The sequence below is a fragment of the Corvus hawaiiensis genome, chromosome 18 (assembly GCF_020740725.1).
Source record: "Corvus hawaiiensis isolate bCorHaw1 chromosome 18, bCorHaw1.pri.cur, whole genome shotgun sequence".
Classification (NCBI taxonomy): domain Eukaryota; kingdom Metazoa; phylum Chordata; class Aves; order Passeriformes; family Corvidae; genus Corvus; species Corvus hawaiiensis.
The window spans coordinates 1,852,398-1,868,697 of record NC_063230.1 but is presented as its reverse complement, the minus strand read 5'-3'; the positions used below and the strand labels follow the sequence as shown (position 1 = coordinate 1,868,697).

The 16,300-nt window shown below is 66.8% G+C and overlaps 1 protein-coding gene across 7 annotated transcripts; it reads right to left on the bottom strand.

Moving 5' to 3' along the window:
• Window positions 1–1,163: 1,163 nt before the first annotated feature.
• EMID1 (EMI domain containing 1) lies at window positions 1,164–12,931 on the bottom strand. 7 transcript variants are annotated; one of them, XM_048323216.1, is made up of 15 exons: window positions 12,755–12,931; window positions 10,482–10,595; window positions 10,291–10,394; window positions 7,298–7,384; window positions 7,148–7,209; window positions 6,920–7,046; window positions 6,549–6,647; window positions 6,232–6,369; window positions 5,641–5,727; window positions 5,502–5,554; window positions 5,363–5,416; window positions 4,758–4,802; window positions 4,632–4,676; window positions 4,031–4,115; window positions 1,164–1,676 (listed from the first exon to the last, which is right to left on the bottom strand). In XM_048323216.1, exons 1-15 carry the CDS (start codon window positions 12,898–12,900, stop codon window positions 1,459–1,461), a joined length of 1,464 nt encoding a protein of 487 aa, XP_048179173.1. In that variant the 5' UTR covers window positions 12,901–12,931; the 3' UTR covers window positions 1,164–1,458. The 7 variants fall into 7 exon arrangements, with proteins under 7 accessions (XP_048179173.1, XP_048179170.1, XP_048179171.1 ...); XM_048323213.1 differs by lacking the exon at window positions 4,031–4,115 and adding an exon at window positions 3,004–3,094 and having other exon boundaries at window positions 12,755–12,930; XM_048323214.1 differs by lacking the exons at window positions 4,031–4,115; window positions 4,632–4,676 and adding an exon at window positions 3,004–3,094 and having other exon boundaries at window positions 12,755–12,930.
• Window positions 12,932–16,300: the final 3,369 nt, after the last annotated feature.

The window sequence follows — 16,300 nt, the reverse complement described above, 5'->3', positions numbered from 1 at the left end:
CGCTCGGGCCGCGAGGCGGAGCGGGGGGCGCGGCGGGGGCGTGACGTCACGGCCGGAGTAGTGATGTCATCGCCGGCGTAACGGGCGGGCGCGGGGCCGCTGTGACGTCACACACCCTGCCCGGCGGCACGCGCTGTGCCCCGGGTGCCGCGCGGTCGCCTGACGGCATGTCCTTGGTGCGTGACGTCATCCAGGCGTCACCTGCTGACAGGTGCCGCCGTGGGCTGTGCGTGACATCACCAGGTGCCACAGGTCACGTGGCACCGCGGGTGCTGGCTGGGGTCCCGCGCTGTGCCCGGCAGGACGCGCTGCCCACGTGGTGAGCATGGCAGAGTGACGTCACGTGTGGCGTCGCTGCGTGACGTCATCCCGCCACGCTGCCGGTGGCGTGTCCCACGAGGACACGGGACGGGGTGCAGGTACAGCGTGTCCTGCGGGGGGTGCGGGGGTGTCCCGGGGGTGCTGTGACGTGGGTGGGTGTCCCAGGAGTGACATTGTATGGATGGGTGCCACATGGGGGGTGGGTGTCCCGTGGCACAGCCACGTGGCCCCTGGGTGCCCCTGAATGTCATCCCACCCCATCCCATCCCCATCCCATCCCACCCCATTCCTATCCCATCCCTATCCCATCCCCATCCCATCCCATCCCCACCCCATCCCATCCCCATCCCATCCCCACCCCACCCCATCCCATCCCATCCCATCCCATCCCCACCCCATCCCATCCCCATCCCATCCCATCCCCATCCCATCCCATCCCCATCCCATCCCCACCCCATCCCCATCCCATCCCATCCCATCCCATCCCATCCCATCCCATCCCATCCCATCCCATCCCCACCCCATCCCCATCCCATCCCATCCCCATCCCATCCCCACCCCATCCCCATCCCATCCCATCCCATCCCCACCCCATCCCCATCCCATCCCATCCCCATCCCCATCCCATCCCCATCCCCATCCCATCCCCATCCCATCCCCATCCCCATCCCATCCCCTCCCCATCCCATCCCCACCCCATCCCCATCCCATCCCATCCCCATCCCATCCCATCCCCATCCCATCCCACTGTGACCCCCTCCCGCCCCTGTGTCAGCGCCCACCCCCATAGGTGCCCACGTCACCTGGGAGGTCCCTGGCGCACCGAGTGACACCACAGGACACAGATTTGGGGACATTTAATGACCTCGCGGGTCCCAAAGCAGCGAAGCGCACGGCGCAGCGGGGTCCCCACCCGGGGGGGGTCCCCACCGCCAGCCCCCCCACTCCCCTCCCGCAGCCTGCGGTGCCCGGGGTGGGGCTTGGGATGGGACAGAATCCATCTCCCCGGAGCTGCACCTCGGAGGGAGGGGACAGAAACGGGGTTGGGGACACCCCTTGCCCTCCCTGGGGGGCTCAAGCAGCAGCGATGGGGGCGAAGCGTCGTGGAGGGGGGGGCAGGTTGGTGCCGTGCCACCATTAGCACCAAGAGGGGGGACGGGGGGTGACCCCATCCTGCTCCCCAGGGTGGCACGGGGGTGGCCTGGGTGACACCCCTGGCTCTGTCACGGCTCTGGGGGGGCCCGGCGGGGGGGGGGTGACGATGCGGTAGGGGGGCTGGCCACTGCCACGCTTGCCACGGGTCAGCCCGGGGGTCGCCGTGTCGCGGGCGCCGCTGCCCGAGCCGGACTCTGGCTCTGCGGGAAGAACGGAAAGGGGTGTCAGGGAATGGGATGTCACCCCTCCCTCCAAAAAATCCCCAGATCAGCGCTGGGGGCTGTGGGTGGGGGTGTCCGGCCCCACAGAAATGGGGGTCGTGCCCCCCCCCCCCACCCCCGTGGCTCTGGGTGTCCCCAGGGATTGGGGACACCCACCCGAGGACCCCCCCCGGCTGGCACCCCTGCCTGGCACCCCCGGTTGGACCCCTGTGGAAAAGCGCAGCTGGAATGGGGAGGGGGGATGAGGGTGGGGGGCACCCGCCGTCCCCAGCTTGGCACCCTGGCACGGGGCGGGTGGGCACCGGGGCATCCCTTGGGACAACGGGAGCTCCGGGAGCTGCTCCAGTCCGAGAGGGTCTCCATGGGCTCCCCTGAGCCTGGGGGGCTCCGTGAGTCTCCCTTGGCTTGAGAGGGTCTCCATGGGCTCCCTTCTCCAGGCATTTCCCTGAGCCCTGGGGAGCTCCAGGGTTTCCCTTGGCCCAAGAGGGTCTCCGTGGTTGCCCCTCTCAATCCGAGAGGAGCTCCATGATCTCCCTTGGTTCCAGAGGGGCTCCAGAGTTTCCCTTGGCCCTGGGGGGCCTCCATGGGTCCCCTTGATCCAAGAGGGGTTTCCATGGTTTCCTTTGGAGTGACAGGGGCTCCGTGGTCTCCCTTGAACCTTAAAGAGCTCCAGGGTTCCCCTTGGTCCAAGAGGATCTCCATGGGCTCCCTCACTCCCAGAGGGTCTCTCCATGGTCTCCCTTGGTTTTGGGAAAGGCTCCGTGGTGCTTCTTGAGTTCAGGGTTTCCCTTGCTTCAGGAGGACCTCCATGGGTGTTTCTCAATCCAAGAGGGGATCCGTGGTCTCCCTCGGGCCTGGAAGGCTCCCTTGGATTGAGAGAAGCTCCATGGTCTCCCTTGAACCTTGGGGAGCTCCAGAGTTTCCTTTGGCCCACAGGGATCTCCATGGTTGCCTCTGTCAATCCAAGATTCTCCCTTGGTCACCTCTCTCAATCCAAGAGGTTCTCCATGGTTCCCTGTCTCAATCCAAGAGGATCTCCATGATCACCTCCCTCAATCCAAGAGGATCTCCATGATCACCTCCCTCAATCCAAGAGGTTCTCCATGGTTCCCTGTCTCAATCCAAGAGGTTCTCCATGGTTGCCCCTCTCAATCCAAGCAGGTCTCCAAGCTCTCCCGTGGGCCCGGAGCTCTCCAGTGTCCCATTCCCGGCGGCTCCAGCCCCCCGTGCTCCACGCCCGCTCCCGGGGGTGCCGGGGCGCTCCGGGCTCATGCGGGGTGGGGTGGGCTGGGGCGGGGGTGGTTACCTGGCCAGATGATGGCTTCCAGCAAGGTGACCCTTCTAGCCAGGACCTCCAGCCGGGCCTGCTGCCGCAGGAGGGTTTGGAAGCTACTGGCCTGGGGGAGAGGGAGAGAGCAGAGCAGAGCAGAGCAGAGCGGGTTGGCCCCGCGGCAGGCACGGGATGGGGACACGGGATGGGGACAGGGGATGGGGACACGGGATGGGGACACAGCACGGCAGGGGTGGCACAGCATGGCGGGGGGGCACGGCAGGGGTGCGGCCCCAGCGGGATGGGGGTGCCGGGGCACGAGGAGGGGGTGCCAGGTCTCCCAGGAGGGGTCGTCCCAGTCTCAGGGGGTGCCGGGGGCTCCCCCACCCCTGCGGGTCCATGGGGACAGGAGGGTCCCTTGTGCTGGCCCTGTGGCAGGCGCTGCTGGCTTGATGTCCCTGACAGTGCCCTGATGGGGACATTGATGTCCCCAACCTGGGGGTGCTCCCTCTGCCACCCCCCAGCACGCTGAGCCCCCCGACACGTCCTGTGTCCACAACCTGTCCAGGGGGACACTGATGTCCCCAGCTGGGGGTGCTCCCTCTGCCACCCCTGGCACACTGAGCTCTCCAGAACATGGGGGGACATGTCCCCAACCTGCCCAGAGGGCCACCGAGACTGTCACAGGTGTCCCTGCCCGAGGTGGGCAGTGCCTGGGGGGGCTCTGGGGTGCCCAGTTGGGGGTGAGGGTGGGGGGGGTCCTGGTGGCCTTTCCTTTTAGTGGTCCCCAGTGCTGGCCATGATGTCACCATGTGGGTGATGCCATCATGCATGGCTGATGTCATGATGGCCAAGGGCCACCGTGATGTCATGGGGGCCTGGTGTCCTCCCGGCAGGGATGGGGGTCCCTGTCCCCCTGTGGCAAAGAGGAGGGGCTGCCAAGGGTCCCCTCCCTGCAACTCCATGACATCAGCAAGCTGAGGGCCACCATGACGTCACGGGGACCTGGTGACCTGCTGGCAGGGGTGGGGGTCACCCCCGGGGTCCCCGTCCCCCTACTCACCGTAGAGCCCAATCATTGTTTCCAAGATTAAAACCCTCTCCGCTAAAATCTTCAGCGCCTCGCGGAGCTGGTGCAAACCCTCCCCCTGGGGAAGAGAGGGACGGGGTGAGGGGGGCTGCACCTCAAATGGCCCCAGGCCACCCCCATGGGGGGAGCAGGGAGGGGACACGGGAACCCCGCAACTCCTGGCACCCCCTGACTCACCACGACACCAGGGGAAGGAGTGGGGGCACCCCCGGGAGGGTCCGAGCCCACCCTGTGCCCCCTGTGCTGGGTGGGGGGCTGGCACTGTGCCCCCATCACCCTGCTCAGGTGACATTGGCACAGCCTGGGACCCCCAGTGCCACCGTTGGGCTGCTGGGGATGAGATGTGGCACTGGGCAGAGCTGGGGACCCCCATGCCACCACTGGGGACCCAGGGACAAGCTGTGGGGCACTGGGAACAAGTGGGGACCCTGAGGACATCATTGGGGTCCCAGAGACGAGATGCAGAGGACAGCAGGGAGTGGGCCGGGGTCTCCCCACACCCATCACGTCCCCAACCCAACCCCTGTCAGTACCGTGTCCCCCTCCCGTCCCCGGTGTCGCCGGTGCCACTCACCCAAGTGCCCCTGTCGCCTGGCTCGCCCCGGGGGCCCGGCTCGCCCTGAAACACAGAGAGGAGAGGGCCTGGCAGCGGGGGGCACGGGGGGCTGCGGCCGGGGGGGACCCCACCCCACCCACGTACCTGCGCCCCGTCCTGCCCGCGGCTGCCCGGGTGGCCCTGGGGACCCTGCGGGGGGACAGAGCCCGTCAGCACCGGGGGGCACGGCCAGACCCCCACCACGGGAGATGCTGGCAGACCCCCCTGAGACCCCACACCAGACCCCCCAAAGCCTCCGTGACCGCACATCAGATCCCCCCCATCTCACCCCCAAACCCAGCCCCAGCCATCCCAAATCCTGCCCGCAGCCCTGAACCCCACCCCCCAAACACCCCCATGGCCCCCAGCCCCATGCTGGGGGTGGCTTTGGAGCGGGGGGCACAATCCTGGGGACGCTGCCCACATCCACGCCCCACGGCGGGGTCCCCGCTGCCTGTCCCCACCGAGGGACCCTGGGGCCAGCGGCTTGGGGCCACCCAGCACGGCAGGAAAGGGGTGTCTGGAGCAGAGGTGGCCCCCCCGAGCCCCCCCACGCTGTCACCCCAGCCCGGCACGGCCACCGCAGAGGACACCAGTGGCTGCCCAGGTGGCCTTGGGGACCCTGCGGTGGGGACAAAGCCTGTCAGCAGCCGGAGGACACAGCCAACCCCCCCCGGCTCGTGTCACAGTGCGGGGTTGGGGGGACTCACCCTGTCCCCCTTCTCCCCGGGGGGCCCGGCAGCTCCAGGCACTCCTGCTCTGCCCTGTGCGAGGACAAAGTTGGGGCCATCAGCCTTGGGGGGACAGCGGGGTTCAGCCCTCCCCGTGTCCCCCCACCCCAGCACTTACATCGGGTCCTGGGGGGCCAGGGGGACCAATGGGACCTGGGGGGCCGGGGGGACCTGCAAGGAGAGGGGACACAGCTCAGCCCCACATGGGGACACCTGAAAGTGTTGGGGGGTGACAAAGGAAGGGGGTACGCTCTCACCCATCGGCCCCACGGGTCCGGGGGGTCCCATGGGACCCACGATGCTCCTGGTGGCTTCGGTGAAGGTGTTGGAGAGGAGGGGGTCCCCTGGGGGGAGAATGGTGGGGGGTGTTTGGGGCCAGGCCCCTCGTGGCTCCCAGCATCACCTGGGGACACGGGGGGACCCCATTCCCGTCCCCTGCTCTCCCCCCCGTCTCGTCCCTGTCACCCCAATGTTGGCAGGGGGTCCCCAGCTCTTCCAAGTGCCCCCCACCTCATCCCTGCAATCCTGGTGGTGTCAGGGGTGCCCGGCTGTGCCCAGTGCCCCACACTTCATGTCTGAACCCCAATAATGGCATGGGGGTCCCCAGTGCTGCCTGGCACCCCACACCTCAACCCTGGGACCCCAGTGACAGCAGGGAGGTCCCCAGTGCTGCCCAGCACCCCACACTTCATCCTTGGGACCCCAATGACAACCAGGAGGTCTCCACACCACCCCCAGCCCTGGTGATGCTCAGCCCCCCCAACCCGGCTCTGCCCCAGTCCAGCCCCCAACCAGCCCCGTTTTTGGGGTCACACTGGGAGGGGATGCCCCACCCCAGCCCCCCTTACTGGGCTCGGCCAGCCGGGGAATCACTGGCCCCACAGGGGCAGGGGGGCCCGGGGGGCCGGGGGGCCCGGGTAACCCCTTCTCTCCGGGGAGCCCCCTGGCTCCATCCCGGCCGGGTGGTCCTGGGGGGCCGGGGGGACCTGCAGGGAGGAAGAGGAGGGTGAAGATCAGGGGGTGCCCAAAGCTGTGCAGCGCTGGAGCCCTTCCGAGCCCCCAAACTGCTGCATGGCCCCCCCCCCCAGGATCTGCCCACCAGGAAAGGGGGGGCTCGGCTGCGCCAGGCACCGGGCTGGGGTCCCCCACACTGTCTCCCCCTTACCTGGTGGCCCCACTGGACCCTTCACTCCAGGAATTCCCGATGGTCCCCGTCCCCCTGCGTCACCCTTGGAGCCGGGGGGTCCCCTCCAGCCGGGCGTCCCTGCGGCAGAGCAGCGCCCTGAGGGGGGGACCCCGGGGACAGCCCCTGGGGGTGCCCCCCACCCACACCCGGTCCCCACCATCAGCCACGCCCTCCCCAGAGCTGGCCTGTCCCCGCGGGTGGCTCAGTGTCACCACTGCGGACAGCTGCGGTGGGACAGCATCGCATTTCCCCTAAAGTGAGGGGTCCTGCACCCTCCCAAATATTGACAACACCCGGCTGCGTTCCCAGCCCTGTGGGTGCTGCCGGGTGTCGCTGTCACCCTGCCTTACCGTCATCCCCGGGGCTCCCGCGGGCGGCCGGGGACCCCCAGAGCTGCCCGGCCTCGGGCCCCCTGCCCGGGGTGCTGCCTTTGGGTGCTGCTGGGGTGGGGGGCTCGGCCACCGCCAGCCGGGCCACCTGGCAAAGACACAGGAGGGATGGGTGACAGCAGGGGGCACAGGGTGACCCTCCTCCAGGGGGTGCAGGGGGAGGTGGCCGGACCCCAAATTGGGACTTGCCTGTGCCTCGAGGGTGGCGAGCCGGGCTGTCAGCTCCCCGATACGGCTGCAGTTCAGGCACCCTGTGGGGAAAATTGGGGGGCACAGGCCGTGGGGTGGGGGGCACCCAGCCCTCTGTGCCCACCCCAGCGGGTTTGGGGAGGGACCCACCTGAGAAGGCCGTGGGGTGCAGGAGGGGCCGGCGCGGGGCTGAGCTTGGGCGCCCGGTGTCCCGCAGGGTGAGGAAGGTGGGAGCCTCTGCCGAGGAAAGGGGGGTCAGCCTGGGGGTACCTTCCTGCTGTACCTCCCTCCAAAACACTGCGGGGTGCAGGGCCCCATCCTCAGAGCCTCAGACCCCCAGTCCCACCCATAACCCTGAGGCAGGATCCCCCAAACCCACCCACGGTCTTGAACCAGACCCCCGAAACCCTCCATGACCACACACCAGACTCCCCCAACCCACAACCCTCCAAACCCACCCACGGTCCTAAACCAGACCCCACAAATCTCCCCATGATCACCCCCCAATCTCACCCCCAAACCCAGCCGCGGTCACCCCAATCCAGCCCTGAACCCCACCCCCCAAACACCCCCATGGCCCCCAGCTCCATGCTGGGGGTGGCTTTGGAGCGGGGGGCACAATCCTGGGGACGCTGCCCACATCCACGCCCCACGGCGAGGTCCCAGCTGCCTGTCCCCACCGAGGGACCCTGGGGCCAGCGGCTTGGGGCCACCCAGCACGGCAGGAAAGGGGTGTCTGGAGCAGAGGTGGCCCCCCCGAGCCCTCCCACGCTGTCACCCCACCCCGGCACGGCCACCGCCGTGCTGCAGGGGACAGCCCTAAGTGGGGCCAGATGTGGGGCAGGCGGCCAAGCATGAAGGGAGGAGGAGGAGGAGGAGGAGAAAGAGGAGGAGGAGGAGGAGAACGCCCCGCCCCCCCCAGAGCTGCTCCCACCCACTGCCTCCGCACGCCCCGGGTCACCCGCTGTCCTGCAGGCCCTCAGTGCCACCCCAGGGTGTCCCCACCCCTGGGTGCCACCCGCTGCCTCACAGCCCCGGATCTCACGGAGCTGGGACCCACAGCAGGGTCCTGGGGAAGAGGGAGGAGGAGGACGAGGAGGAGGAGGAGGAGGAGGAGGGGGATGTGGTGACAATGGGGACAAAGGACCCCCCTGTCAGGAGCTGGCAGCGCCCATCCCCCTCCGCACAGCACAGCCTTGCACCCATTCAGCCACTGCCCACCCGGACCCGGCCACTCGTGGGTGGGGGCCACACCCCCCTTGTGGGCACTGCCACGCCGAGAAATGTCCATCTGTCTGTCCATCCACGCCCCATCCATCGGCTTTTTCAGCTCCCCACCCTGGGCACATCCCGATGGCCACCCACCCCTGTCCATCCACTGCCCCGCCCACTGGGATGTCCCTGTCCAGCCACACACAGGGACACTCCTGCACCCACCCAGGAAGATCTATCCAGCCACCTGTCCACTCATCCATCCGTCCATGGGCACAGCCAGCCATGGGAGCATCCACCCACTCGCCCACCCACGGGAGCATCCATCCATCCATCCATCCATCATCCATCCATCCATCCATCCATCCACCATCCATCATCCATCCATCCATCCATCCCTCCATCCATCTATCCCTCCATCCATCCATCCATCCCTCCATCCATCCCTCCATCCATCCATCATCCATCCATCCATCCATCCATCCATCATCCATCCATCCATCCATCCATCCATCCCTCCATCCATCCCTCCATCCATCCATCCCTCCATCCATCCATCCAGCCATCCATCCATCATCCATCCATCCATCATCCATCCATCCATCCATCATCCATCCATCCCTCCATCCATCCATCCAACCCTCCATCCATCCATCATCCATCCATCCATCCATCCATCATCCATCCATCCATCCATCCATCCATCCCTCCATCCATCCCTCCATCCATCCATCATCCATCCATCCATCCATCCATCATCCATCCATCATCCATCCATCATCCATCCATCCATCCATCCATCCATCCATCCAACCCTCCATCCATCCATCATCCATCCATCCATCCATCATCCATCCATCCATCATCCATCCATCATCCATCCATCCATCCATCCATCATCCATCCATCCATCCATCCCTCCATCCATTCATCATCCATCCATCCCTCCATCCATCCATCCCTCCATCCATCCCTCCATCCATCCATCATCCATCCATCCATCCAGCCATCCATCCATCATCCATCCATCCATCCATCATCCATCCATCATCCATCCATCCATCCATCCCTCCATCCATCATCCATCCATCATCCATCCATCCATCCATCCATCCATCATCCATCCACCATCCATCCATCATCCATCCATCCATCATCCATCCATCCGTCCATCCATCCATCATCCATCCATCCATCCATCCATCATCCATCCATCCATCCCTCCGTCCATCCATCCATCATCCATCCATCCATCCATCCATCCATCATCCATCCATCATCCATCCAGCCATCCATCCATCCATCATCCATCCATCCATCATCCATCCATCCATCCTCCATCCATCCATCCATCCATCCATCCATCCATCCATCCATCCTCCATCCATCCTCCATCCATCCCTATCCATCCATCCATCCATCCATCCATCCATCCATCCATCATCCATCCATCCATCCTCCATCCATCCCTATCCATCCATCCATCCATCCATCCATCCATCCCTCATCCACCCATCCATCATCCATCCCTCATCCACCCATCCATCATCCATCCCTCATCCACCCATCCCTCATCCATCCATCCATCCATCCATCCACCCATCCATCCATCCATCCATCCGTCCATCCATCCATCATCCATCCATCCCTCATCCACCCATCCATCCATCCCTCCATCCATCCATCCATCCATCCATCCATCCATCCATCCATCCATCATCCATCCATCCATCATCCACCCATCCATCCATCCATCCCTCCATCCATGAATCCATCCCTCCATCCCTCATCCATCCATCCATCCATCCCACCCATAGGTCCCTCTCCTCACCCACGCCCACCAGCGGCAGCAAAGGCCACGTCCCACAGCCCCTGAGTGCCACCTCCCCACCGAGGCCGTGCAGAGGACCCCCATCCCCGCCAGCTCCCACCTTCCTCGCAGTTGGCTCCGGTGTGTCCGGGGCAGCACCGCCATTCCAGTGCCGTCAGTGTCCTGTAGGCCACCCTGTAGAGGGGCCGGACCACGGCGCGGTAGCTGCGGCACAGAGGGGCAGCGCTCAGGCCCATCCTGGGGGCATCTCGGCTGTCCCTGCTCCCAGGGGACTCCAGTGGCCCCGCTCACCTGCCCCCGCTGCAGGCCAGGGGCCAGCGGCAGCCCTGGAAGACCCTCTGGAGGAAGGTCCCGTTCTGGACGTGGCACGACACCGTCCGTGTCACCGTGTAGGAGCACCAGTTGCTGGAAGGGAAACCACCGATGTCACGAGCCCTTCCTCGGGGACACCATGGAGGTGCTGCTGCCACCCAAATTGCCACCCTGGGAGATGCCCATCCCCAGTTTTTGGGGTGCCCTTCTCTAACACATGGAGGGAGCTGGGGCCCCACATTCCTGCTGCATTCCCGGCATGGTGCTGGCGCCAGCCAGCTTGGAGCGGGGCCCGGAGCCCCCCCGCACCCCCAGCCCACCCCACACAAAGGCTCCTTTCTTCTGCCCCACATGCCAGGCTCTGCCCACCCCCGCCCTGGGCACCCCAGCCTCAGTTTCCCCCTGCAGAGGGGGACACAGCAGTGCCATGACGCCGAGTGTGCCCATCCCCGCGGCAGGAAGGACTCGCCGTACCCTCGGCAGCTCCAAACTCAAAGGCTGCACAATTTGGGTCAAAAATGAGCTTTTCGGGACCGCTGCAGTGCTGCAAGGAGGGAGGCGGTGGCAGCAGGGACGAGCGGGCGCCGCGGGGGGACAATTGTCTGGGAGGTGCCGGAGGGATGGGGGAGAGCGGGGTGGCACAGGGCTTTCCGGCTGGGCAGCGTCCCAGGCGGGCACCGTGCCAGGCCTATGGAAGCGCCGAGCCCGCCGGAGCTGTCGCCACGCTCCCGCTGCCACCCCGCCATGCCAAGGGGGTCCCGGGTGCCATCGTCCCCCTTGGAGGGGCACCCGGCTCCTGGGCGGTGCTAGCTCCAGCTGTGGTAATGCCTGTTGGGATGGGATGGAGACGGGTCCCGGCTCGTTTCCCAAGGGGAATGCCCTCCCAGGAGCAGCACAGGAGCTGGCGGGCTTTGGCATGTGAGCGCCCGTGTGGCCTGGCGTGACCCCGGCCCACCCGGCACCGCACTGGCACCGAGGGGGTCCGGGCTCTGGGGCCAGGGCTTGTGCCCACCCGGGGTAAATCTCACACCACGCTTGGCACCGAATCCCACCCCCATTCCCAAAAGCAGCCGCTTGGCTTTGTGCCCCCGACTTGGGCACGTGGGATCGCAGCGATGCACCAGGGAGGGATGGGTGGGATGCGGTGGGGGCTCCTGGGTGCTGGGTGCTGGCCTGGGGGGTCCCGGGAGGACACGACAGGGTGGTGCCAAGGCGCCGGGAGCTTCCTGGGCTTGGCCGGGAGGGGAAGGGGAAATGAGGCGGCTTCTGCCCGTCGCCTCACCGAGCCGAGCGGAACCGGGAGGTCCCGGCAATCCGGTGCCGGAGACACGGCCAGAGCCAAGGGCTTCCTGTAAACAACCCCCCCCTCCCGCCGCCATCCCCCCGCCGCTGCGGCGGGACAGGGACTGCAGCCCCCCACAGCACCCACAGAGCCCCGGGCTGGGCCACCTCCAAGGGACGGGCAGGACCCTGCGGGTGGGGGCCCTGGGGCTGGGGACTTTCACTCTTCACCGACTCCAGCATTCCCAGTATGCCCAGCATTCCCAGTAGTCCCAGCATGCCAAGGCAGCCCCAGTATCCCAATACGCCCAGGCAGTCCCAGGCATGTTCCAGTAGTGCCAGTAGCCCCAGTAAGCCCAGGCAGCCCCAGGATCCCAAAATGCCCAGGCAGCCTCAGCGTGTCCCAGTATGCCCGGGCAGCAGCTCCAGTAGCCCCAGCACCCTGCTAATCCTGGCAGCTCTGATAGCCCCAGTGAGTCCTGCTAGACCCAGTAACCCCCCAGTAATCCCCCAGTAAGTCCTGCTGGCCCCAGCAGCTCCCAGCCCCAGTAAGTCCAGCTAGCTCCAGTATCTCCCAGTACCCCCAGCAGCCCCGGCAGCATGGCCCACGCAGCCCCTCCCTGGAGAGTCCAGCGGCCAGTGCCCCCACTCCGTGGTGGCCCCACGCCTGGTACAGAGCCCCCCAGTACCCACAGACCCCCGTGCCTGATGCCCCCTATACCCGATGCGCCCATGCCGGGCACCCTGGACCCCTGGTACCCACAGACGCCCGGAGCCCCCCAGGTGCCCACATCCCTACGTCCCTGGTGTCCCCCCGTGCCCGGAGCTCCCCTGATGCCCTCGGTGCCAAGTACTCGGAGTCCGCAGTACCCGCAGCTGCCGGTGCCTGGTGCCCCTCGGCAGCCGGTCCCCCCCAGCAGGCGCTGCCCCCGTGCCCGGTGCCCGCATCCCCGTGTCCCCGGTGCCGGTACCTGCGGGCGGCGGGCGGCAGCAGGGCCGGGCTCCAGGCGGCGGCGGGCAGCGGCAGCAGCAGGCAGAGGGACAGGCAGAGCCCCAGGGCTGCGGGCAGGGCTGCGGGCAGGGCCGGGCGGCGGCAGTACCCCCGGCCCCCGGCCATGCCGCTCCGCGGGGCTCGGCGCTGCCCGGCCACCGGCACCGGCACCGAGCGGGCGGCGGGGGAGGGGAGGAGGAAGGAGGAGGGATGGAGGAGGAGGAGGAGGGATGGAGGAGGGATGGAGGAGGGACCCCACGCCTGCCCCCCCGCCTGCTCCCCCTCCTTCCGCCCCGCCGTCACGGGGGTCCCGCTGGCGGGGCGGACTCGGGGGGCGAGGGGGAATTTGGGACGTTGGGGGGACAAACCGGCCCGGGGTGGGCAGGAACGGGAGACCCGGGGATGGCTCAGCGCGGGGAGGGGGCGCGATGTGGGGCTGGGCTCGGCCTGTGGGAGCGACTGGGGACCGGTGTGAGAGTGGGGACACACGCGTGTGCGGGACCGTGGGTGTGCACCCCTGTGCGTGTGGACTTACACACGCGTGTGCACACAAAATTCACGTCCGTCCGTTGTTCTACACGCTTTTACACAGGCAGAATCCACGTTTGTGCCCATGGATTCACACACATGTGGCACACAAAATTCCCATTTGCCCATTGTTTTACACGCTTTGACACACGCGGAATCCACACGTGTGTGTGTGTGTGTGTTTGTGTCCCTGGATTCGCACCCGCGCGTGCACACAGGATCCACGTTTGTGCCCATGGATTCGCTCGCGCGTGTGCACACCCAGGTGTGTTTGTGCCTGCGTGCGCCTGCGTGTGTGTGCACGGCCCGGCTGTGTGTTCACCCAGCCACCCACTCACCCTCCTGTCTGTCTGTCCGTCCGTCTGTCTGTCTGTCTCCCGCTGCTCTTCCAGCTGCCTCTGCCATGTGTGTGTGCGTGTGTGTGGTCCCCGTGTCGGGGTGTGCAAGCACGCTCTGTGTGTGTGTGTGTGTGTGTGTGCGCGGGTGGTCCCCGCCGGGAGGCCCCACAGACTGTCAGTCTGTCTGTCTGTCTGTCTGTAGCACCCCGGGACCCCCCACCTTGTCCTCTGTGGGGTGTGGCTGTCCCCAGCACACAACCCCCCCCCCCCCCCCCCGGTGGGGACACAGGAGGAGCTGGCGCTGGAGCGCTCCCCCCAGGGACCCGCACCCATGGGGGTGTTTGGGGTCACCCCCACCCCTCCCAGGCCCCCGCGGTGTCCTTGGGGTGGGGCCCACGTGCTGATCACCCTCGTGGGTGCCGCAGGAGCCGAAGGTCACCCGCGCTCCTGCTCAGACTAAACACGGCTGCGGCGGCGCCCGGGGTCCGGGGGGCCCCGGGGGTGGGGACAGCGGGGTCCTTGCCCCGGGTGATGCACATGTGTGTCCCCCCTAGAGGGAGGGCCAGCCTTGGCTGCACAGGATCTTGTCCCCAAGGCCCTAAATGACGCCCACCCGGCCCTGGGGTCCCCCACCATGTCCACCCCCTGTCTGATGGCTTGAGCCCCTTCAGGTCCCTGTGCCGTGGCCCTGTGCCACCTCTGTGTTCCCATCACAGCTCCATGTCCCTTTATCAAGTCCCAGCTCCATGTCCCTGCTCTGGCTCCAGGTGCCCATGCCGTGTCCCTGCCCTTGGTTTATGTCCCCATGGCATGACCCAGCTCTGTCCCCGTGCTGTGTCCCCACGCCAGCACCAGGTGCTTATGCCATGTCCCATTTCCAGATCTCTGTCCTGTCTCCATGTCCCCATCCCATCTCCGTGTCCCCATGCCGCATCCCTGCCCCGTGCCCGGCCGTGGGGTGCCAGCCCCGCATAAGACCCGAGCACAGCTCATTGCACCGACGGTAGCGGGTGGCTCCTGCCCGTGCGGGCTGGCAGGGAGCCAGTCCCCCATCGTGGGGACAGGAATGGGGCCGGGTGGGTGTCCCCATGCCCGACCCCGCTCCGCCGGGACCCCCCGGGCTGCCACGCGACGTGCCCGAAGCCGCCAGGGGGCACTGCGAGGCCACCGCGGCCATCGCTGCCCGGCCCCCAGCACAACCCTAACCCAACCCTAACCCTGTCCCCAAATCTGTGCCTCCGTGGGCACAGCCCCAGTATCAACTCCCCTGTCCCAAATCTGTCCCTTCCTAGGCACAGCCATAGTGACAACTTCCCCAGCCCCACATCTGTCCCCAAATCTGTCCCTCCATGGCACAGCCAGAGTCACAACTCTCCTGTCCCCGGATCTGTCCCCAAATGTCTCTCCATGGGTACAACCGCGGTGTCAACTCCCCTGTCCCCAAATCTGCCCTGCCATGGGCACAGCCATGACAACTGCCCTGCCTCCAGATCTGTCCCTTCATGGTCTCAGCTGGAATGACAACTCCCATCCCCAGATCTGTCCCCAAACCTGTCCCTTGGCAGGCAGAGCCACGAACCCGTGGCTGAAGGGGACAGACACTGGGGTGTCCTTGTGGCTCAGGGCCTCCTGCCACCTCCTGTGCCTCAGTTTCCCCACAGGGCTGTGGGAAACACCTGTCCTAAGGGGGGACAAAGTGTCCCCCCATCAGGGTGGTACACCTGGGGAACAACCTCCCATGGGTTGTGTCCCCAGTGTGGGCACCCAGCCCCAGTTTAGATGCCCAGTCCCCAGTGTGTGTCCCTGGTCCGCCACGTGTGTCCCCGCTGTGGGTGCCCAGTCACGGTGGGTGTCCCTCCTCCTGGTGTGTCCCTGGTGCCCTGTGCATGGCCTTGTGCGTGTGCCCTGTGTGGGTGCCTGGCCCTGGTGTGAGTGCCCAGTCCCAGTCCCGGTCCCTGGTGCAGATGCCAGGTCCTCTCTGTGTCCCCAGTGTGTGACCCTGGATCTCTGTGTGTCTCCAGAGTAGATGCCTAGTCCCCAGTGCATGCCCCCACTGTGGGCACCCGGCCATGGTGTGTGTCCCCAGTGGGAGTGCCTGGCCCTGGTGTGGGTACCCAGACCCTGTACAAGTCCCTGGAATCCGTGCCCAGTCCCTGGGTGTGTCCCCAGTGCGGGTGCCCGCTCCTGGTGTGTGTCCCTGGTACCCCACATGTGGCCCTGTTGCAGGAGCCCGGTCCCTGGTGTGTGAGCCCAGTGGATGCCCAGACCCAGCAGAGGTCCCCGGTGCAGATACCTGGTCCACTACGTGTCCCAGGTGTGTCCCCGCAGTGCCCAGAGCATGTCCCCGCTGTGAGTGCCCGGCCCCGGTGTGGGTGCCCGATCCCAGGACGGGTTCCCGGTGCAGACACCCGGTCCCAGTGGTGTCCCCGGTGCGTGTCCCAGCTTCCCCGACCATGACTCCGGTCCCGATGCACGCCTCCGGCGCGGATGCCCGGTAATACCCCGTGCGTATTCCCGATCCCGGTGCAGATGCCCGCTCCCTCGTGCGTGCCCCCGCTCCCCGGCGCGCGTTCCCGGCGCGGGTGCCCGCGGCCGTGCGCGCCGCCGGTGCCGGTGTCGGTGGCTGCCTGGCGCTGGCTGAGCGCTGCCGCCGCCCGGCC